This window comes from Ipomoea triloba, chromosome 13 (assembly GCF_003576645.1).
Source record: "Ipomoea triloba cultivar NCNSP0323 chromosome 13, ASM357664v1".
In the NCBI taxonomy this organism is placed as follows: domain Eukaryota; kingdom Viridiplantae; phylum Streptophyta; class Magnoliopsida; order Solanales; family Convolvulaceae; genus Ipomoea; species Ipomoea triloba.
In genome coordinates this window covers 20,052,088-20,075,867 of record NC_044928.1, presented here as the reverse complement: position 1 = coordinate 20,075,867, position 23,780 = coordinate 20,052,088, and the positions used below count along the sequence as shown (strand labels likewise).

At 38.0% G+C, this 23,780-nt stretch overlaps 2 protein-coding genes and 1 pseudogene across 3 annotated transcripts; 2 read left to right on the top strand and 1 right to left on the bottom strand.

Moving 5' to 3' along the window:
* The first annotated feature begins 217 nt into the window (after positions 1-217).
* On the top strand, positions 218-4,302 carry LOC116001332 (annotated as a pseudogene).
* A 1,138-nt stretch (positions 4,303-5,440) lies between these two features.
* Positions 5,441-9,889, bottom strand: LOC116001617 (4-coumarate--CoA ligase-like 6). 2 transcript variants are annotated; one of them, XM_031241507.1, is made up of 7 exons: positions 8,604-9,889; positions 7,919-8,108; positions 7,233-7,378; positions 7,025-7,092; positions 6,197-6,299; positions 5,961-6,106; positions 5,441-5,634 (listed from the first exon to the last, which is right to left on the bottom strand). In XM_031241507.1, the coding sequence occupies exons 1-6, from the start codon at positions 9,666-9,668 to the stop codon at positions 5,993-5,995; spliced, it is 1,686 nt and encodes a 561-aa protein (XP_031097367.1). In that variant the 5' UTR covers positions 9,669-9,889; the 3' UTR covers positions 5,441-5,634; positions 5,961-5,992. The 2 variants fall into 2 exon arrangements, with proteins under 2 accessions (XP_031097367.1, XP_031097366.1); XM_031241506.1 differs by lacking the exon at positions 5,441-5,634 and having other exon boundaries at positions 5,697-6,106.
* A 6,493-nt stretch (positions 9,890-16,382) lies between these two features.
* LOC116001687 (CSC1-like protein At1g32090) lies at positions 16,383-22,209 on the top strand. The gene is made up of 9 exons (XM_031241590.1): positions 16,383-16,924; positions 17,307-17,459; positions 18,278-18,413; positions 18,863-18,964; positions 19,144-19,263; positions 19,387-19,467; positions 19,616-20,527; positions 20,608-20,841; positions 21,592-22,209. The coding sequence occupies exons 1-9, from the start codon at positions 16,608-16,610 to the stop codon at positions 21,943-21,945; spliced, it is 2,409 nt and encodes an 802-aa protein (XP_031097450.1). The 5' UTR covers positions 16,383-16,607; the 3' UTR covers positions 21,946-22,209.
* Positions 22,210-23,780: the final 1,571 nt, after the last annotated feature.

The window sequence follows — 23,780 nt, the reverse complement described above, 5'->3', positions numbered from 1 at the left end:
GTGATCCTCGAATTACTTTAAATTTTGTCAATTGAATCCATAGCCACTATTTCATTAGTCAGCCGTTAGTTACCCTAATAATTTTAGTGGGCATTTTAGACTTTTCTCATTATCCCTTTTATCACTTTTAGCAAGGGTGTTGGGATGAGCAGCCATCTTGGGTTGAGGAGGGAGATAGAGTTTACTCGCGGTGATGGCGACACCATGACGATACCACATGATGGAGATTAGTAGCGGGAGCGACATCGTGGAGACCATTGCCGCCTTCGCACAACAACGCCACCGCAATGTCTCCATCTTGAGTGGCAATGGCATCGTGACCAATGTGAACCTCTGGCAACCCACCGTGCCCAGCAAGGTGATTATGCTGGAAGGAAGATTTGAGATACTCTCTGATAGGATATATATCTCGGTCATACGTACTTACTACTTACACATGCTCGGAATATACTCCGTTTATGGAGAAGAACATTTACCAATCATATCTGACCCCGTTGGGTCTCATCCGACCCGACTTGAAAACAAGGTGCCTTCTTAGATCGATCCCAACCCCGTAGCTCAGGTCCCAACCGGATCCCTCTACCGAATTGCCTCTTACAATAAAGGACAAACTCTTATGTCTAACGCTTCGCCCGATCTCACCATGAATGGACCTGTCAAGAATCGATACCCATGTGTACCTGACGGTAATAATCACTGTTGCAAAAATCCCCGCCTAGGCCGCCTAGGCACCCACCTAGGCGCTAGGCGCTCCTAGACCGAGGCGACTTGCTCCCTAGGCGTCCGCCTAGGAAGCCGCCTAGCGCCTAACTCGGCCGACTGGGCCGAGTTGGCGGCCGACTAGGCCTAATTTGGCCGAGTTAACTTGCCCAACTCAGCAGAGTTAACTCAAGCGAGCCGGCCTTGTTAATTTTATTATTATATTTATATATATTTAAATTTATTTATTTATATAAGTAAGAGAAGTAAGAGATATATATATAATATATAATATAATATATGACATACACCCACACACATGAATTAATTTTTTGTTTTTATAGGTCGCCGCCTAGACCGCTTAGGCGCTAAGCGCTAGTCTACCGCCCGACTAGCGCCTAGCGCCTAGCGCCTAGCGCCTACTGCAACCATGGTAATAATGTTACCGGTATATTATTTGAGTATGAATGTTATCAAGTATTTGAATACAGTATTGAGTGCAGTGCTCAGTGTACAAAATGAGTTGAGTGTTATTTTGTCTAAGTTCAAGTGTCGTCCCTCTACTTTGCGTTGTGAGTCCTTTTATTCCCTTCAGCTCAGTAGTGGAGCATTAATGCTGAGGAGCTGAACGTTGGTCATCAATGCTGAGGAGCTGAACGTTGGTCATCAATACTGAGGAGCTGAATGCTAAGGAGCTGAACGTTGGTCATCAATGCTGAGGAGTTGGACTGTTGCGCATTGATGCTGAGGAGTGAGGTGCCCTAGGTAGTTTGAACGGCAACTGTCTTGACAATGTTTTGGGTCCTGCCAATGGTTACGGGTCGGGTACCCAATTACCCTGTCACCAGCCCCCCACTCCCTAGCTGGCGAGAATGGCTGAGGTAGCTAGGGAGTAATAGCTTGGCACTTGTGCTGAAAATTTGATATGTTGGATTCTAGAAGGAAATTTTATTGGATGGAATTTTTTATTTTTTTTTTTACGTTGCGTCCTCAGCACGAGGCCAGGTCTCCGTGCCGAGGCGTGACCTCGGTGGCCGAGGTCACGGAGGCGTGACCATGGACGTGACCTCAACGCTGGGCCGAGGTCACGATGGGCGTGACCTCGGCGCTGGGCCGAGGTCACGGTTTTGGTTTTTTTTTTTTTTTTGTCGCTCTGTGCGTGACTTCACTTCGACCAGCCGTAGGCTCGGTCAAAGGTCAGCTCTCCCGTCAGGTAGCTAGCGAGATTGGATCTCGTGCCAGCCCTAAGGGACTAGAGTGTGGTGTTTTTGAAATCAAGCATTTGACTTGACCCAGGAAAACACTCTCCCGTCAGGTAGCTAGCGAGATCGAATCTCGTGCCGGCCATAAGGGAGACGACCTCGGCATATTTATTGGTGACGCTGCTCGGGGAGGTGACGCCACTCACCGCTTGAGGAGGTGACACTGCTTGAGGAGCAGCGCCGCTTGAGGAGGTGAAGTTGCTCGAGGAGGTGACACCACTCACCGCTCGAAGAGGTGATGCTGCTCGAGGTGGTGACTCTGCTCGAGCAGGTGACGCCGCTCGAGCAGGTGACGCTGCTCGAGGTGGTGACGCTGTTCGAGGTGGTGATGCTGCTCGAGGAGGTGACGCTGCTTAAGGAGCATCGCCACTTGAGGAGGTGACGCTGCTTGAGGAGCATCGCCACTTGAGGAGGTGACACCACTCACCGCTCGATGAGGTGATGCTGCTCGAGGTGGTGACTCTACTTGAGGTGGTGATGCTGCTCGAGGAGGTGACACCACTTAAGGAGGTGACACCACTTGAGGAGGTGACGCTGCTTAAGGAGGAGCGCCACTTGATGAGGTGACACTGCTTGAGGAGCAGCGCTACTTGATGAGTTGACACTGCTTGAGGAGCAGCGCCACTTGATGAGGTGACGCTGCTTGAGGAGCAGCGCTACTTGATGAGTTGACGCTGCTTGAGGAGCAGGGCCACTTGAAAAGGGCGGATGCACTAGATGAGGTGATGCTCGCTTGATGAGGTGATGCTGCTTGAAGAGCAGCGCCACTTGATGAGGTGACGCTGCTTGAGGAGCAGAGCCACTTGAAAAGGGCTGATGCACTAGATGAGGAAGTGCCCGTGGTTGTTGTTGAGTTGGCTACGGAGATCACCCTTGCGGCGATCTCCCACGCGGTTACTGTTGAGCTGTTTACGAAGATAACTCGAGGGGTGACCATTGAGCTGTCCACGAAGATCACCCGAGGGGTGACCATTGTTCACTCAATGAAAACCATGAGAGTTGCTGGATCCGGGATGACCATTGTTCACTCAATAAGAACCATGAGAGCTGCTGGATCCGGGATGACCATTGTTCACTCGATGAGAACCATGAGAGCAGGGTTGGATCTGGATGCCATTGATAGTGATGAGATGAACTGAGTGGTTTGTGATTTGTGAAAAGTGTGGCTTGATGAGCAAGAGGCGAACGCCACTTGATGAGCATGACACTGCTTGAAGAAGGCGATGCCATAGAAGTGTTTGTGATGTGTGAAGTTTGCCTGAGATATGATCTCGGCTCTCAATGAAAGCACCAATGACGGTAATAATGTTACCGGTATATTATTTGAGTATGAATGTTATCAAGTATTTGAATACAGTATTGAGTGCAGTGCTCAGTGTACAAAATGAGTTGAGTGTTATTTTGTCTAAGTTCAAGTGTCGTCCCTCTACTTTGCGTTGTGAGTCCTTTTATTCCCTTCAGCTCAGTAGTGGAGCATTAATGCTGAGGAGCTGAACGTTGGTCATCAATGCTGAGGAGCTGAACGTTGGTCATCAATACTGAGGAGCTGAATGCTGAGGAGCTGAACGTTGGTCATCAATGCTGAGGAGCTGAACGTTGGTCATCAATGCTGAGGAGTTGGACTGTTGCGCATTGATGCTGAGGAGTGAGGTGTCTTGGGTAGTTTGAACGGCAACTGTCTTGACAATGTTTTGGGTCCTGCCAATGGTTCCGGGTCAGGTACCCAATTACCCTGTCAGTACCTATTGAGAAGGTCACCGACCACGCCAGTGCATGTGGGACACGTGGCGAGTATGTCGAACGCCCGACATGTGCTCCCTCCATTCGCCTATAAATAACACATTTATTGCTTGGAGGGGGACTTTTGGACCTTCACTTAACGCATACTTTCTCGGGGACTTCCGACCTATTGTCATTGTTTCCCGAACCCATATACCCCAATCAGTACATAGACCTAATCGTAAACCGGTGTATTTACTACATCACTCTCCTTATTCTCGCGTGTTTCTACCAACGCAATCCCCGTCGGGAGCCACAAGATTAACAATGTACCTCGCCGGCGGACATGGCCAAGTCGTGGGTGGAAACGTGGTGGGTTCACTGCTGTCTTCACAAGTCGGTGATGGTGATCACTGCCACCTTTACAAACGCAACCTACGAAAGACTATAGTTGCTGAAGGAAGAGTCGTCGTTGCCACCTTCAGAAGTGGAAGCCGCAAATCCACCATCTTCTTCCTCGCTATCTTTATACAACTTACCTCTCAACTTGTTCTCCAATGGCCATATGCCCCATTAAGTCTTATGGTCTCCTCCATCACATCCGCATTTGTCAAATTATTAAGCGATAATAGTTAGAGCCTTGTTGAGTGGTGGTAAAAGGGGGTAATGAGAAAAAAGTCTAAAATGCCCACTAAAATTAGAGTAACTAACGGCTAACTAACGGCTAACTAACGGAATAACAGCTAACTAACGGAATTCTTTGTGGGGAAGAATTCTGGGAGAACCCGGGTTCGATTCCCACAAGTGACGATTCCCCCTGGGCCAGCTCCCATGCCTCCCGGAGCGAACGTGGGTGTACCTGGACCGTTAAACGGACAGAGAAAGACCCCATGAATTTACCAAAAAAAAAAAAAAAAAAGGAATAGTGGCTATGGGATTTAATTGACCAAATTTAAAATAATTCGAGGATCACATTTGTTCAAATTGAAAATTAGGGACTAAATTGACAATTGCAAAACAATTTAGAGATCAAAACAATATTTTTCCTTTTCTAAATTTAATTTTTATATATCTTTTTTTTATTTATCTGATTATATGGTAAATGTATATATTGTTTGCTTTTCTTATATGATTTTTTGTGTTTAGTAAGTTTTTGGTTTTATATGATTTTCTATGCTTTATATGCATCATATACCGTCCATCTTCTCATTGAACATAACAATAATTATAGCCAATGGTGTTGAACTTACCCAACGACAATGGAGTTGATACTTAGGCATGCACTATGAATTCAATGAATATATTACAAATTGATTGGTTGCATGAATATTTTGTTTGATAAGGGGTGTTTTGAGAAAAGATTTTATTTTTGCAAAACGCCATTAGCAAATTGGTAATTTAGAGCAAACTGTTATTTTAAACTGTCATGCTATCAAATATTTCTTTTGGTGTTTTTACCTTAGTAAAAATGTTAAAATGATATATTCGCCAAAATTTTAATTTTTGACAAATCCACTATTTACCAAACAGGTTCATCTTGTTAATTATTAAGGTCAACTATTATGAATATAGCAATAATCATTGTAAATGTCAATAAAATAATGATTTTAACTTAAGGCATCAATATTATCTATATTAAAATAATTTTCCTTTCTTATTTTGACAATTGTTATTTTATTTTGATATTGAGAGAATGAAATTTTAAATTTGTGAATCTAGTTTTTTTTTTTTTTCTACTTCCTTTTCTTTTATAAAAAAACTTGTCGTCTCTCTTAGTCTCGAATCGTAAATTATGCCGCTACACCAACGATTTATAACACTTAAACAAATTTGATGTGTCTAAGCATCTTGTGACTTAGCTTAGCAGTTAGCATGTCAAAATGAGTTTGATTGCGGCCTGTGATTAGGGGCAGGACCTGTGGGCTTAGAATTAATCTGACGAAATTGGAATCACCTAAATATTAAAAAAAAAAAAAAAAAAANTTCAATAGTGTTGTATAAAAACTAGATGTACAATTCTAAGCAAAAAAATTCATTACATTAGAAGAGAAGAGAGGAGGCTAACAATTCAAACTAACATTGTAACTATACCCAACTGTTAGAAATGAATCTCATTCTAATATATTTCACTGAAAAGAAAAACAGAAATGTGAAGGGATCAAATATCACATTCAAATTATGAACCTAAAATACTCTTGCCAACTATCTTTATCCTATTCTTGCTATATGAACCCAAATCAAAAGGGTAAACCAGAGTATTGAATGGCAACTGCATTTTACCTGGCTGCTCAAAGCGGGCAGCATCAGTTACCCTACATTCTCGATTTCAGCAAGTTCCGCAGTTCCTTTCTTAGAACCTTTCCAGCTGCAGACCTTGGTATCGACCCTCTAAAAATGACCTTTCTCACTTTCTTGTACGGTGCAACCTGCCATTATAGTTGTAAATCCTTGAGCTGTTAAGGAACCATGGTTTCAAGCATGCATGCGTGTTAGAGAAAAGAGAGAGAGAGAGAGACCTGCTTAGCGACAAAATCGATTACATCTGCTTGGGAAAGTGTGGAGCTATCTTTCTTGACCACAAAAGCCACTGGAATTTCCCCGACTTCTTCATTAATGACTCTATACAAATAAACAAGCTTCAGGCAAATAATATATGGCTTCAAACGTTATTAGTGAAGTGCTACTTCCATATGGTTTCTGGAGAAGCTAATACAAAGCTCCTCAAAATACTTAAGCTGCCTAAAGTATATTGGCTCAAAGCGAAGGCAGATTGTTGGGCAGAGGCCGGTAAAGGGCCAAGTCCAGTAATTGGTGGCTAGGGGATTGTTGGGCAGAGGCCGGTGAAAAGCCAAGTCCAGCACCTTGCCTCTTGAAAATGTGGCAGTATATAAGGAAATAAAGTAGCACCTTCGCTATAAGCTATAGGTTTTGGCGTAATGGTAAGCAATTGACCCTAACAGGTGGTATCTGAGCCAGGTCACAGATTCGAGTCCATAGGAGGGGAAATTGTCTTCACGTTTACAATATACAATGACTTAAAAGAAAAGTGAATCATGCAATAAATTCCCAATGTTTTTATTTCACTGCACAAATCATGGCTCATGTTGAAAACGCATGAAACCTCTAATTTGATGCCTTCAAATACAACACAGATTTGAAAGAGTTTCACTTCTTATAAAAAGAGGTCAGACCATTACTTTTAACTAATTTTGCTCTCTTCTTTCAACTCCTCACTAGAGGACTCTATGTCCTTCATCTTGGTTATTAACTATTTTTAATTCGACCAAAGAAATAATAATTCTCCGTAATAGTTAGGGTGAAGTTAAACAAGGAACCAGACTTACGAGGTTACTGCAGCATCAATAATATCGGGATGAGACATCAACACAGCTTCTAAGTCAGCAGGAGCAATCTGCAGAAGGTACAAGTGAACAACAAAAGAGAAATGCATTTGTGACTCTCAACTTCATGGATAATTCTTAACATTGTCTTGATGGTAGATTCTTAAAATTTTACGGAACCTAGTATAGAGATAAAGATATAACTATAAACCTGAAAGCCGTTGTATTTTATTATCTCTTTCAAGCGGTCAAGCACATAAAGATATCCATTTTGGTCAAAATATACAATGTCTCCAGTATGAAGCCAGCCATCATCATCTACTGTAGACTTAGTAGCTTCGACATTATTTAAGTACCCTGGAAAACGAAATGTCAAAGTACGATATTACCTTCTCAGGAAAAACAAATCACTGAAGGAAAGATAACAAACCCTATGAACAATGAACAATGAACAATTTGATATATCCTTGACTAAACCTGTTGAGAGTTTTGACATCAGTCTTTTTTCACAATACTTATTGTATTTTGATATTTTTCAAATATGTTTCAGATTTTAGGGTTGTAATAGTTTATTTTAGTCCTTTAGGTAGCATTACTATGTCTTTCAGATAAGATCATATCACATATGCTAATGGATATTGAATCAATGAAATAGTGGTTGAAAATTACATAATGACTAGTAGCTTGGATGCTAAAATACCGGAAAGCCTATAATTCCCTATAAATAGGCATCTTATGTAGTTTACTGCAACTTTCATTCAAATCCAGTACAAACTTACTTCAAAACTACTTTCTTTGACATAGTTTAAGACTTCCCTTCCTATAATCCTATTCCCAATGAACGGAATGTAACAATGATGCTATGCAACAGAGATGATCATTTTTTGCAAGATTTACCTTTCATGACATTAGGACCACGTAGCCAAAGCTCACCCGTGCTGTTGGGTGGTAAGGATGAACCAGTAATCCAATCAACAACTTTAGCTTCTGTGTTTGGTGACAAAAGTCCTGCTGAAGAATAATTATGAAGCTTCTCAGTATTATAACCACGTGTTCCAACAGCAGTAGACTCCGTCATGCCATAACCCTGGGACCAAATTGTATAATCAACAATCAAAAGAAGTAAGGGTTAAAAACGGGACTGCTTGTAGATTTCTAGTTTCAGTAAATAATATGAGGTTGATTTTCTATGGGGAGTAATTTTCAGTTTTTTTCACCAATTCTATCAAGTATTTTAATGAATTATCCGCGTGCATATTCTAAAAATAAATATTGCAATTAAATTAAGTCTGCAGAGTGCAAGAGCCACATATGATCGTTTTCACATTCTTATCTTATCTACTTCCTATAAAAATGATAGAGAGCAAGGTAGATATCAAGAGTATATAATATATAATATATAAACATAAATGTGTAATCCAACTATCAGCTTAGACTTTTAGTAGAGATGGAACGCCTACTTCAATTATTTGAAGAACTGTTGTTCAAATGCATGATACTAATGGAATTGAATAGTTCTACTTTGTTATTTGGGAAACCAAACAGAACATTTCTGAAATAAAACTTCCTAGTCTTTAAGAACCTGAATGAAGTCAACGTTAGGGAAAGTCCGAATGAAGTCTTGAATGCATTTTGTGTTCAACGGAGCAGCCCCACAAGAAACCTGTTTCAAACTCTTCATAGAACGCTGAGCAACACCCTTTGCTCTTCTTGTCAATGCCATTAGTAATGGCGGGACAACCGGAAAATGAGTAACTCCATATCTGTCGATAGCCCTTACCATCTCATCAGCATCGAATTTTCTCATCACAACCACAGTAGAACCCAAGGATAACAACCCCATCCCAAACAGAGACAGTCCATACACATGAAACATCGGTATAACATCCAAGTATACATTTTCTGTACTTAAATGCTCGTACTGTGAAGCTTCAAACCGCATAAACAGTTCAACCGTAGCTATAAAATTCGCGTGAGTCAAGACTACGCCTTTACAATTACCCGTAGTTCCTGAGGAGTAAAGTATCACTGCAGTGTCCTGTTGCTTGATTCTAGGCTTTGGGGCCAATTTGGGATCACAAGAAATTAGCTTATGAAAACCAGAATCTAAATTCCTTTCTGAACCAAACATAAAATGTTGTGGTAAACCTATAATCTGAACACCCAATGTACCCAATTTATCAACTCTTTCAAGGGTTGTAAATACCAGGCTAACATTACACTCAGAAACCTGCTTCTTTATCTCTACCAAACTACTGAGAGGATTCGCAGTGGTCACAACCGCACCCAAACTCAAAACACCCAAAAGCACAACTGGGAAATAAATGGAATTGGGGAGCAGAATCATGACCACATCACCTTGTGAAACATCCATTCGATGAAGACCAGCGGCGGTTGACTTGACAAGGGAACGCAATTCCGAGTATGAAATCGAAACTCCGGATTGGGAATCGACCAGAGCGGAAACCCCACCATGTTTGTGCGAGAAAATGAAGGAAACAACATCAAGAAAAGGGTCAGATGGGAGGTGCACGGGAGGGTGAGTGCTTTTGCATATTCCAGTTTCTACAGAGAACCAATGGGGATAGCAGTTTCCTTTAGCTTCAGCGTCTTGGGTTGCACCGGTTTTCAAGAATGGCGTCGCCATTGAATCTGTTTCTTAGTTTCGTGGTGTGAATATTTTAAGAGAAATACTGAAGAGCAGAAAAAGAGCTTCCAAGCTTTGAGATTCGACTAGGCGAAGGCAGAGCCATTCGATTAGCAGATTCTATTTGGTCCAAGAAGCAGACTCTCCACTTCCGTTGATCAGCGGCCAGGGAATCAGGGAATCAAGCTGGTAAATGGTGCATTGGCGGGCGGAGTGGCGGTTCAAGAATGGTCGCCAATTTTTGGAGTTTTGATTTTGGGAAAATTGCATCCTTCAATTATAACCGTACTATAAACTTATTTTTTAAAAAAAATTACCGTAGTATAAACTTAGTTTCTGAGTTATATGTGTAACATTTTAACCCCTAAGTTATATATGAAGTGGCGATTTTAGTTCCTTGGAGGCTATTTCTATCACCAAGAATTAAAATCGTCACTTCATGGATAACTTAGAGGTTAAAATGGTCGTGCATATAACTCATGGACGAAGTTTGTACCGTGGGTATAATTGGAGGACTAAAAATGTAATTTTCTTTTTTGTTTTTCAAGACCTAATTCCATTTTTGTCTTAAACTTATAAATGACAATTCACTTTAAGTCCTTATTTTTTCAGAACATCTCCATTTGGTCTTAGTATTATTGTGACCAGTGTTTCACTCAAAACGACATCATTTTAAGCGAAAAAAAATCCTAAATTGTTCAAACTCTATATGTTTTTTAGGTTAATATTTAATATTTTAGTATTAACTATTAAAGTATTAAATAGTTTATACTCCGTAATTATTAGTTTTACAAATTTAAGAAAATTAAACAAATTTTTTTAAAAATAAAATAAAAAATACACGGGTGCCTAGGCGCTAGGCGCACCTCGAGCGCTCTAGGAGCGCCTAGCGATTTTTTTCAACCATGATTGTGACATGACCATTTTTATCATCCATCAACAAAACCGTTTAAATTTCGTAAAATACAAGGACATTTAAGTCTTCAATTCTGAATTTTAATATATATATATATATATATATATATATATATATATATATATGTATATATATATATATATGTATATATATATATATACATATATATGTATATATATATATATATATATGTAGAGAGAGAGAGAGAGCGAGTCAACCCACTTTGTATAAAAAAAGATCGAAATGTCCTTGTATTTAACGACATTTCAACAATTTTGTTGACGGATGATAAAAAATAGTCATAACAGAATCATACTAGGACTAAAGGAGGTTGTTCTGAAGAAAAGAAAAAAAAAAAAGACTAAAATTAGACTATCGTCAATAAAGCTATAAATTTAAGACAAAAAATAAAATTAACTCATTTTTCAAATAAGGCACTATTTTAATGAATTGAATTGTGTATAAATGTAATTATGTATACAGTAAATTATTTTTGGAAAGTTACCTCAAATGAGGTTAGAGTAAGTTGGACTAGTCTCAACCCAAGGTACTAGTATACTATGCTAAAACAAACGTTTCAAAAATGATTAGTGTAAACAGTTTTTTTTTTAAATATTTTTTTGTGATGTGTAATATAACTCTTTATATTAATTAATTATATATAGGACTTTTGACTGAAATTGACAAATTTTAAAGTATTGGGAAAAGATTAGATACTTTTACTTTTCAATTTTGGATAAGCATAGAAAAACTTCATTGGACTTGCTTTTTTGGTAAAAAATGCAAGTTCCAAATGGAGTTTCTCATTTTTATGAATTTTTTTGTCCGTTTAATATGTGAAACGCTCAAATCCACTTTTGAGAAAGAGATTGACCAAAGAGAATAAAGATGGGCGCAAGGAACCTGAACATAAACATTACTCGTCCCTTCAGGTTGAATTAGTCTAAATAGAAAAAATCACCCAATCAAGACACAATATATATGCATCCCAACAAGAGAAGTGAGCATTACTTGCATCCTGAAACAGTGTGGAGGGCTTGGTTTTAAGCGGCTTCGGGAGTTTAATATTGCATTACTTGCCAAGTAGGGTTGGTCTTTAGTAAGTCGATTTTTGAATGCCAGATATTTTTCAACTAGTAATTTCCTTGATGCAAAGTTGGGAAATAACCCAAGCTACTTGTGGCGCAGTATTATTGCTGGGCAGGAGATTCTCCGTGAAGGTGTGGCTGGTAGGGTTGGTGATGGGAAAGACACACTAGTTTGGGGATACCCATGGCTATCTGATAGAGAGGATCCATATATCCGCACTGAGTGCACTCCTCAACTTCGTGAAACCCAGGTATGTAACCTGCTAGATAATTCTGGGAACTGGGATGTGGAGTTGTTGCATGATATCTTTGATGCTCAGGACGTTGAGAGAATATGGATAACCTCGATTTCACCCCCTATTTTCTGATTGTTGATATTGGAAGGGTGATTTGAGAGGACAATATTCGGTTTATCTTGGATATCAAGCTCAGACGAATGACCTTTCAGTTCAGGAGTCTAACTTGGTATTCACTGCATAGAAACACCTTTGGAAGATGAGAGTGTCACCAAGAATTAAAAATTTTATTTGGAGATGTGTCCGTAATATATTGCCAATCCGAGAGGTTTTGCGTGCAAGGGGAGTTGCAGTAGAAGGAGGGTGTTGCTTATGTTCCTCTACGCTGGAGTCCATTAACCATCTCTTCTGCGAATGCCTGTTTGTTAATAGATTATGGGCTGCTTTCGATGGCCAAGTTGGAGGTTCGTTGGTTGATTTTGTTGAGAGGTATCTCCGTAGCAATGTTAGTCATAAAATTATGGGTTTGGCTGCTTAGACTTTGGGCTACTTGGTCTGCACATAATGATGCGCTATGGAACAATAAAATTTGGACTGCAAACTACTTAACTGGATTTGTGGAGAATTGTGTGAATTCATGGAAACAGTGTCCATACTACTAATGCAAGCCGTGAGAATAATACTGTTGAGTCAGCAGCTTGGTTTCCTCCACCGCCTGGTATGTTAAAATGCAATGTTGATGCCGCGTTATTGCATGAGAATTTGGGGTTTGGTGCGGTTATTCGAGATCATGCATGGCGATTTGTGGCTGCATACAATGGTTATTTGAATTGTAAGAGAGACCCCTACTTTGTTGAGACAATGGCAATTAAGGAGGCGCTTACATGGTTAAAGAGTCGAGGGCACAACAATATCATCATGGAATCTGATTGCCAAAACTTTTGTTTAAATTTTAATTCTGCTTGAAATGACCTATCTTTTGTTGGTTCTCTTACAATGTTGAGGTATTGCTAATGACATTGGGAACGTCTCTGTTCGCCATGTCAATAGGTCTGCGAATCATGTAACTCATGTCTTAGCACATGTGACTGGTTCTTATGTTTTCCTAGGTGTGTGGGAGTTTGTCCTGCCTGACTGTATTTCGATTTATTTCAGTGATTTAATATAAGTTGGTTCGTTTGATTTTCAAAAAAAAAGTGCAAGCCTAAAATTATTTTTATATTTTAGTTTTAACTTTAAATTTTAAATATTTGGTACAACCGTCTTTTACAAAAATGTCAATATGAAGAAATAAAAAAAAAATTAATTGTTGAATTTTGGCTATTATAACATGGAAAGTATAATTTACAAAAATAAAAAAAAAATAAAAATCCGAACCGGCGGTTCCAATTGAAACTGAAACCTTCCTCGGATGCGGATCGGGGGCGGATGGCTTGTTTCGGATTTCGAATCCGGTGGGTTCTTCGGATATGGTCGAGTTTGCACAACCCTATCTGTCACTGTAATAAGAACATCTATTGTATGTATAATGTCGAATGAAACTACAGTTGGAATAAAATAAAACTGTAGTTGTATTGAAATAAAATTACCATATATATAAAATGAAATTGAATATGTCATACAAGTAGAATTACTTACGTGAAACGGCACAAAACAGGTGTTGTTTCTTTTTATTAAAAGAAACAACACCGTTTTACACCATGGTCCACAATACTCTGAAGACCACAGTATAACTTAGCCCATACTTAAATTATCCTTTTCGTATTGGGGCACCAAGACGTCAAGTTTTTGATTAAACTAAAAGACACCCGCATTATTTTATTCACACTCCATATGTATAATTTTTTCTTTCAATTTAAAGAAGTTATAATTTAGTCTCTATGATACATCAAACTCTTTTTGCATAGAATTTTATAAGGGAGTATTTGTAACTTTCAAAATGTTTTTAAATTTTTAGGGAAGAGCTAATTCCATTTTTGGTCATAGATTTATAGGTGACAATTCACTTTTAGTCCTTTTTTATTAAAACATTCACTTTTAGTCCTAGTATTATTGTGACATGATCATTTTTGGTCCTTTATCAACAAATAAGTTTAAATATCATTAAATACAGGAACATTTTGGTATTCAATTTTGAATTTTTCAAAAAAATAAACATAAAAAATATAGTTGTTCAACATACTTTGTACAAAAAAGATTGAAATGTCTTTGTATTTAACGATATTTCAACGATTTTGTTGTTGAAGGACTAAAATTGGTCATGCCACGATAATACTAGGACCAAATGATAATATTTTAATATAAAAAATGACTGAAAGTGGATTGCCACCTATAAATCTAGGACCAAAAATGGAATTAACTGAATATTTTCAAACACTTGACCCAACATGTTGGTATTATCACACAAAGAGTCAGTGCCGCCTCCGCTGAGGCTCGATCTCATGAGCTCCCATATGGGAGAGTCATTACATGCCATTTAAGCACTGGGATCGCTCGCCAGCTAAGTCGGATTGGAGCAAGATTTTTTGAGAAAAAATTCCCCTTATTCGGGGGGTGGAATGACCTCTCGATCTACTTACTGCAACCCAAATTTATAAGCGGTTAAACGTCGTCTAGGCGTTCCCTGTTGCTCCGATCTCCCCTACGCTTAGGACGTTGGTGCTTGGCAAGTTTATATAAGTTGTAAGTTGTAAGTTTTTAACTTTTAAGTTGTTTACTAGTTACTCCGTACTACTTAACTTTTGAACGGTAAACTGTAAACAGTTAAAATTTTACTTTATTTAGTACTTTATTTTGTGGTTTTTATTTTTTATTTTTAATTTCAATCCAATAAAACCCGCAATCCAATTCAAACCGACTACAATCCGAATAAATAAAATCCAATGAGTTGAGCCGTTTAAAATAAACAGATATGGGATAATTTAGGTTATCCAAAATCCGAACGGGGTGTGTGGTTCCCAAATCCGAACCCCTCGAACCTGTCCAACGCTCATGCCTAGTGAGAGATGTTATTGAATTTCATTTTATACACACTGTAGTCTTATTACAACACCATTAAATTATAATTCTAATTAATTCAAGTATGGTTTCATTCGACAATATACACCCGAATATGTGAAACTGTTATTCAGTTTCATTTTATATACACTGTAGTTTTATTACAACACACCCACAGCATCATTTCGATATAACTACAATTTCATTAGATAATATACACTCAAATATGTGAAACTGTTATTCAGTTTCATTTTATATACACTGTAGTTTCATTATAACACAACTACAGTATCATTTCGATATAACTACAGTTTCATTTGACAATATGCAGTCAAATATGTGAATCTGTTATTTAGTTTCATTTTATATACTATGTAGTGTCATTACAACACAACTACATTATCATTTCTATTCAGCTATAGTTCTATTTGACAATATACACCCAATATGTGAGACATATTATTCAGTTTCATTTTATACATGCTACAATTTCATTTCAACCCAACTAAAGTACTATTTCAATTCAATTACAACTTCATTTGATAATATAAACACAATATGTGAGATAATTTTATTTTAGATACACTGTAGTTTCATTTTAATATTTTATTATGAACATAAAAAGAATACGGGATCTGTTAAAATGTAACGACAGCCGTTTCTTTACACTTAAAAAAACGGCTGTCCGTTTTTGGACAATGGTCCACAGTATAACAACCGTTTAAGTATGTGGGGTCTTAGTATTTAATTGAGAAAACTTTTGGTCAAACAAAATAAAAAGAAAAAGTGAAAAAATTAAACTTTGACAATATACAACTCAATATGTGAGACATATTATTCAGTTTCATTTTATACATGCTCTAGTTGTATTTCAACACAATTTAAGTATCATTTCAATTCAATTACAGTTCATTTGATAATATAAACACAATATGTGAAACCGTTTTATTTTAGATACATTATAGTTTTATTTTATTATAAACACATAAAAATTACGGGATCTGTTAAAATGTAACGACAACCGTTTATTTACTTAAAGAAACGGCACCGTTTTTGCACCATGGTACACAATATAACGTGCCGATTCTGGACCATGGTACACAATATAACAACCGTTTAAATATGTGGGGTCTTAGTATTTAATTGAGAAAACTTTTGGTCAAACAAAATAAAACGAAAAAGGAAAAAAAATTAAACTTAAAACAACTCTTTTTTTGAAAACAACTCTAGAATAAATGATGAACTAAAAATGTGATATTTTTCAAGAACTAAATAGAATACCAAAAATATACTTCAGTATTACAAAAAGTTGGTTTGATTCCATCCCAAAAATAGGCCCGGAATTACGGCGATTAATTAGCGATTTTGTCATTATCATCCTATGTCCGCCGCCCCTGCTCGGTGACCACCTTTCCGGTAACAACTCAAAAGTCAAAATCTCCAAAAATTATACAGAAAAGGTGTCCTGTAACGCACTCAGCAAATGACTCATCACGAACCGACTCACATGCACACAACCCACAATCCCCTTTCAATTTCTCCACGTTCTTCTGCTCTTCCTCCTTCATAATCTTTGAAACTTGAAGGGGCATTACTGGGTATTAGGCAACTCATTTGCGTTACTGAGTTCATATGCCTGGATTTCTTTAAGAAAGATACCACCTTTTTGGTTCTTTGTGTTTCTGTTTTTGTGTGTTGAGGCATGGCGACTCTGGGGGACATTGGGGTGTCAGCGTTCATAAACATAGTGAGTGCCTTTGCGTTCTTGCTTGCCTTTGCTCTGCTCAGGATTCAGCCCATCAATGACAGGGTTTACTTTCCCAAATGGTACATTCTTGGAAGGAGGACTAGCCCCCCCGGCGGAACTCGCAACTTTGTTTCCAAATTTGTTAACCTCAATCTCAAGACTTACCTTACCTTCCTCAACTGGATGCCCCAGGCTCTGAAGATGAGCGAGTCTGAGATTATCACTCATGCTGGGCTTGACTCTGCTGTCTTCTTGAGGACTTATATCCTTGGGTATACCAAAATTTCCTCTTTTCTTTTTGGGTGTTTGCGATAATTGGTTGTTTGGAGTGATACCCTATCTTGAGATTTGCTGTTTTAGTGTAATGGGTGCTTTCTTGTTCTTAAAATTTGATCAAAGGTTGAAAGTTAAGTCTGTGTTAGTTTAGCAATTAGCATGGACTCCATGGAGTAGTTTTCTCTTAAGTTGCATCTCCTACTTGTTTATCTTGTTAATTGGTTGCTGCATTTTGCATTTATCCAGTTTGCATACCAAAGATTAAATCTTTCAAGGTTCTGTTTCCCTGCAAGGTTTTGTGTGTGTGTGTGTGTGTATTTGGAATTCCCAAATGATGGCCTTTTCAGGCCAAGCTGATGTTGCTTATTTCTTTGACAGTTTAAAAATATTTGGACCGACTGCTATTGCAGCTCTATTGGTTCTTATCCCAGTCAATATGTCAGGTGGAACATTATTTTTCCTCCGCAAGGACCTGGTTGTTAGCGACATTGACAAGTTGTCCATATCCAATATCAGCCCCAAATCTTTGAAGTAAGCTTGTTCGAGTTGTTTCCTGTTCATAGTTTCATTTATCTACATTATGCTCCATTTGATTTTATTTCCTCTGAATTTTATATTGCTATGTAATAGAGTTTGGGATTTTGTAGTAAATGCCACTTGTTAAAAAACCACGTAATTTTTAAAAACACGTAATTTTAACATAAGGAATAACACAGAAAATTGTGAAGGTTAAGTATTATGTCCATTGGAATGCTAGGGAAAATAGTTTCCTTGGTGGAGCTTGTTATAAGTAGTCAAGTGATCAACATGGTAAAATAATAATTGTTTCTGTATGAACAGGGAGTCACCTGGTAGTAGGTAAATATTTTTATATAGATAAGGAGGATTTAGGAAATGAAATATGGAAAATATTATTTTTGTTATAAAGATCATGGAACCAAGAAAAATCTGTGAGACTTAAAATTTACTACTGAAGTGAACCTTAACTTGAAACCTAAAACAGAAACTTAAAGGCATAGAAACTTAGGAAATGTTTTGCATCCGAGGATTCTGCCTGTTGCCCTGCTCTTCACTAGGCTGTAGAGGTAGAGAAAATAATAAGTATGAATGTTGATGAAAAAGTAAAACCTCCACAGCCAATTCAAAAGTGATGTCCCCAAGCAGAAAAAAGTTGAACTTTAGCAACATGGAAGGGAATAATCAAAGCCTTGTATTGGACATGGTGTGCATATATCTTTACTTTTATTGAGAGTGTTCTGCTTTACTTTTTAAATCTTTTGTGCTTCTTGTGAGTTCTAAATGTTTAGTTGGGTCTGGCATTAAAAAGAGAGCTTCTATGGTTGATTCAGGTTTTTTGTGCACATAGCAATGGAATATTTGTTCACATTTTGGACATGTTATATGCTGTACAAAGAATATGGTAGAGTGGCGTCAATGAGATTCAAATTTTTGGCTTCACAGGGCAAGCGGGCTGAACAATTCACAGTGAGTAAAAATCAATTGATTGTTGCTTTGTGAGAGGGAAAGCAAATGTTGGTTGACAAGATTGAATTTTTCTACCCAGATTCACTAATTTCACTTCTGGCCACTCAAGTATAGTGGCAATTTCAAATCAAATCCACAACTATTGGTTGAAACACGTATTGTCGATATTCAGGACAAAATTCCACCTTTTGCCCATCGAGTATAGTGGTATGATAGGGGATGTCACTATATTTGATGGACTAAAGTGAGCCATTTTTCAAGTAGACTGTAGACGGCCATGTGTCTAAATTTAAAGTTCTGAATGTCTGATGATCATGTCAAAAAGTGGAATTAATTCATTTAGGATACATTATATTATAGGCTGTTTATGAATCTTGTTGAAAAAGCTGTCCTTTATTCTGTTTGATGTACTCTTTCTTCGAGTAATGTTTTCTTATGATGTCTCTCAGGTTCTTGTCAGAAATATACCACATGAATCTGGCCGCTCAATATCAGATCGGGTGGAAAACTTTTTTAAGAAGAATCACCCAGATCACTATCTTTGCCACCAGGTATCATACTACTACTCGTTTTCTGTTTTAAGTCTCTTCCACCTCAGTGGTTTTTATTATTTTCTGGACTCGGTCTGTTTGTAGTCATCTGCATTAGGTTTTCATATACTCCTTGTAATGCTGTTTCTTGCATATATAAACTTACTTTGATCCAAGTTACTCCGGTTACCTTTATTTAGGCCGTCTATGATGCAAACAAGTTTGCCAAACTTGTTAGAAAACGGAACAACCTTCAGAATTGGCTGGATTACTACCAGATAAAGTTTGAAAGAAATCCAGACAAGAGGCCGACCACAAAGGTGTGTACCTTGTTTGCAATAAAAATTATATGATCAGCATGTTCTGCTCATGTTCACTTAGAATTAGCTCCGCCTGTTGCCGAAATCTGTTGTCTAATGCGATAATGTTCCTCTAATCCTCAGACAGGCTTTCTTGGACTTTGGGGTGAAAAAGTTGATTCCATTGACTACTATAAACATCAAATTACAGAGCTGGACAAAAGAGTAAGTTTTGACTGCTAGTTTCTTTTGATTTATATATTATTAGTGATCAATTTGCCCTTTTCGTTTTATCCACTCCATATAAATTTTATGCATATATCCCTTGTCTTTTTTATCTTTGAGGTAATATTCTGTGTTTCCATTGTCCCAGTTGACAATCAAGCGTGAGAAGATTCTTAAAGACCCAAAATTTGTCACTCCAGCTGCATTTGTATCGTTCAATTCGAGATGGGCGGCTGCTGTTAGTGCTCAGACGCAACAAAGCAAGAATCCCACATTGTGGCTAACAAATTGGGCCCCTGAACCTCGGGATGTATATTGGAAGAACGTGTCAGTGTCGTTTCTTTCTCTAAGTGTCCGGAGACTGGTGATAACCATATTATTGTTTGCTTTGGTCTTCTTTTACATGATACCGATTGCTTTTGTGCAATCACTGGCGAACTTGGAAGGTTTGGAAAAGGTTGCACCTTTCCTTCGGCCATTAATTGAATTGAAGGTCATCAAGTCTTTTCTACAGGGTTTCCTTCCCGGTTTAGCCCTTAAAGTCTTCTTGTTTGTTCTTCCAACGATTCTTATGATCATGTCAAAAATCGAGGGACACGTGGCATTATCGGTGCTCGAAAGGAGAACTGCTGCAAAGTATTATTATTTTATGTTGGTCAATGTATTTTTAGGGAGCATTGTGACGGGAACAGCTTTCGAGCAACTCCACGCTTTTCTTCACCAATCCGCTACACAAATACCGAGAAACATTGGAGTATCGATACCTATGAAAGCTACCTTCTTCATTACGTATATAATGGTTGATGGGTGGGCTGGCATTGCTGGCGAGATTCTCAGGTTGAAACCTTTGGTCATTTTTCATCTCAAGAACATGTTCTTGGTGAAAACTGAAAGGGATTTAGAAAAGGCAATGAACCCTGGGAGCGTAGATTTTCCCGAGACTCTCCCGAGCCTTCAACTATACTTTCTTCTGGGAATCGTCTATGTTGTGGTCACTCCAATTCTTCTTCCTTTCATATTGGTCTTCTTCGCCTTAGCATACCTCGTATACCGTCATCAGGTTGGCACATTTCTTTTCGTGGCTATTGTTCGTGACATTAATGTTCTCGTATTTCTGATTATGGCTTTGTAAATGTGCAGATTATCAATGTATACGAGCAACAATATGAGAGTGCTGCTGCGTTTTGGCCACATGTTCATGGTCGCATAATAGCTAGCTTATTGATATCTCAACTGCTTTTGATGGGTTTACTTAGTACCAAAAAGGCTGCTAAGTCGACTCCTTTGCTTGTCGTGTTGCCAATTCTGACATTAGCATTCCACAAATATTGCAAGAACCGATTCGAACCTGCATTCAGAAAGTATCCCCTCGAGGTAAGTTTTGTTTACTAGTTGTTGAACTTTATATTTTCAAGGTATCTTTTATGATTAGGACTAGTGTTGAGCATATATAATATATAAACATTAATGTGCGGTCCTACTATCAGCTTAGCTTTTTAGTTGAGAAGAAAACATACTTCAATTTGGTATCAGAGTCAACCCCATGTAAGAGGTCATGGGATTATAGCCCACGTGTTGCTTGAGCATATAATCCAACTATCAGCTAAGGTTTTTAGTTGAAGCGGAGCATATACTTCAATTGCTAGAAGTGATGACGGCTATAGAATTCGTTCGTGTAACTACAAGTGATATTGTTCTTTAGTTCTCAAATTTGTAGTTACCCTTCCCACCCACCACCCAACCACGTTAACCATGACGTTCGGTTGGAATGAGGGAATTAGGGGGGAAAAGGAACTGTATTTCTGTGCCAAAAGAATAAGGTGGGAATTTAAATTCCATTGTTTGGTAAGCAAGAATAGAATAGTTGGGGATTGAAAGGGAAAAAGTGAACAAAGATTAACATGCCCTTGTATAATATGGAGTAATAATAATAATAATAAGCAAAATTGTAATTTACTATGGAATTCCAATTCCATAACCAAATAATGAAATTTTTATTCCATGGAATTTGGTAGGAATGGAATTGCAGTTCCATCATCGTAATGTCGTATTTGACTAGGCTAGTAGTTGATTTTGAAAAGGATGCATTTATCATTAGGGTATATTTTTCTCCATCTTTTCCAGGAAGCAATGGACAAGGACTTGCAAGACCATGCTAGTGAAATCGATGCCAATATGAAAGCATACTTGGCCAATGCATATCTGCACCCGATTTTTCACTCATTTCAGGAAGTTGAATTGGCCGAGGTTAAAGCCGAAGACAAAAACCAGGATCACGTCCAGAGTCCCGTAAGCGAACACCTCAGCGCTCCCTCTCCATCTCGCGTTGCCCATCACCGCGAAAATGATCCGTCGCACAATGCCCAACACTATGAAGTTGGGCAGCCGGGTGATGATCTATTTCACTATGAATATGAGCAATCACATAACATATATCATTATGAGATGGGGTCACACCAGCATGGATACAATTATTGACCTTATTGGTAAAGATTCATTGTTTTGATGGTGGGGTTTTAAGTAGATTTATCTGAGACAAGTGTTTTTAGGCAATTTAACATTTAGTTATTAGTAATCTGCCCCATAGCCTGTTGTAAAATTTTGACCATGATTGGTGAATGGAGTGCGGACTGGTTTTCGTAGTTCTAATTGATTCTTAAACTTGGGCTGGAGCTAGCCAGCTAGGGTTGCTCAACTGTTGTAATGACAAATGACTAATGAGTTCAAGCGGGTTTTGGTAAATAGTTGTTAGCTAATTGGGTTAGTGAGTTTGACTAATTGATAATATTAGCTGATTGTATGGTAAATCAGTTGTTAGCGGATAGTTGATTATATACAAAATGATTTTCTCAAAGAACTGATCAAAAAGCTGCTTTGAGTAGCTTTTTAAATTTTAGTGTTTTGAAGTAATAAGGTTAATTAATCAAACACGAGTTGTTTAAACAAGTCAAACAGTTAATACTAGTCAAATAAGTCAAAATTATTTGATAAGCTAATTATGTATTTATGTTACAATATAATGCCTATGACTTGCTTCTTAATTTTCTTTCCAAAAGGTTGAATTCTCAATCCCAAGCTAAGGGCCCCTCAGACCTTGGCCTGACAAAGCTAATCCTTTGCTTACTGTGCATAAAGAGTCCTCTTTGAAAGGTTGCTCTCACACTGCCACTGGTGAGACTCGATCCCTGATCTTTTTTCCTAAACTTCATCCCTGTGATCAATTGAGCTGCCTATGCGAGCTACTTGCTTTCTTAACTTGTCTACAAATGTGGAAGCATGCTTATTTTCTTTATTTTTACTCCAATCCAAATATTCAATGTTTAAGCAAAAATTTGTGTGAGACCGCTTTACGGGTCTCAATCCTTGAGGCAGGTCGAATCTTTGATTAATGAGGTCAAAAATTCGGTCCATTAATCAAATATTTGACCCATTAATAAAAACCTAACCCGTTCCACGGATTGAGACTCTCGCACAAATGTTACCCCAATGTTTAAGGATTAATACTTTTGTTTTTGTTTTTTTTTTTTTAAAAAAAATTTCAAAAACATTATTATTCAAACAGTTGTTACAATATAATGATTTACACAATTAACCCACTATCAATGATAATAAATGTGTCGTTACACTACATAGTAGTTGGGTTCAACCTTTATTAGTCAGTTAATTAGTTTTTTTTTTTTAAATTTTCTTTTGCTAAAAACTTCCAAATTTGCATCTCAAATACATTATTAATATTAATATTAATATTATTGACGGTAAGAATGGTTACCGGAGTAATATTGATAAGTAAGTAAGAATAGTTTGAGTACAAGTGTTTCAGTACAATAGACAAGTAAGTAACATTGCCATAATGTAGATCTGTGTACTTAGTGAGAGTGAGTGATTTTGAGAACAGTATAGTAGTGTTGTGTATCATAACCCATCCTCTACCACAAGTCTGCTACTTATACTATGGCTGCAACGACTCTTCCTCTAGTGAGTGTAACGAAGTGCTAGTAATGGTGAGCTGCATTGATTGCTGGTAATGGTGAGCTACATTGAGTAATTATCATCCCATCAGTGTGTCGTCTTTGTGTAACGGGTGACCGTTTGTTGCCTTCGTGTCTGATGATTCGGGTCAGTGCTGATTCTCAATTATCCTGTCATCAGTCCTCCACTCCCTAGCCAACGAGAGTGGTTGAGGTAGTTTGGGAGTAAAAGATTATTTTTTTCCGAACGGTAAGAGAACTGTGGCCGAGGTCAGGCCTCAGCCAAAGTTTGGCCGAGGCATGACCTCGGCCCAATTATAATTAATTTTTGTTGTTGTTTTTGTT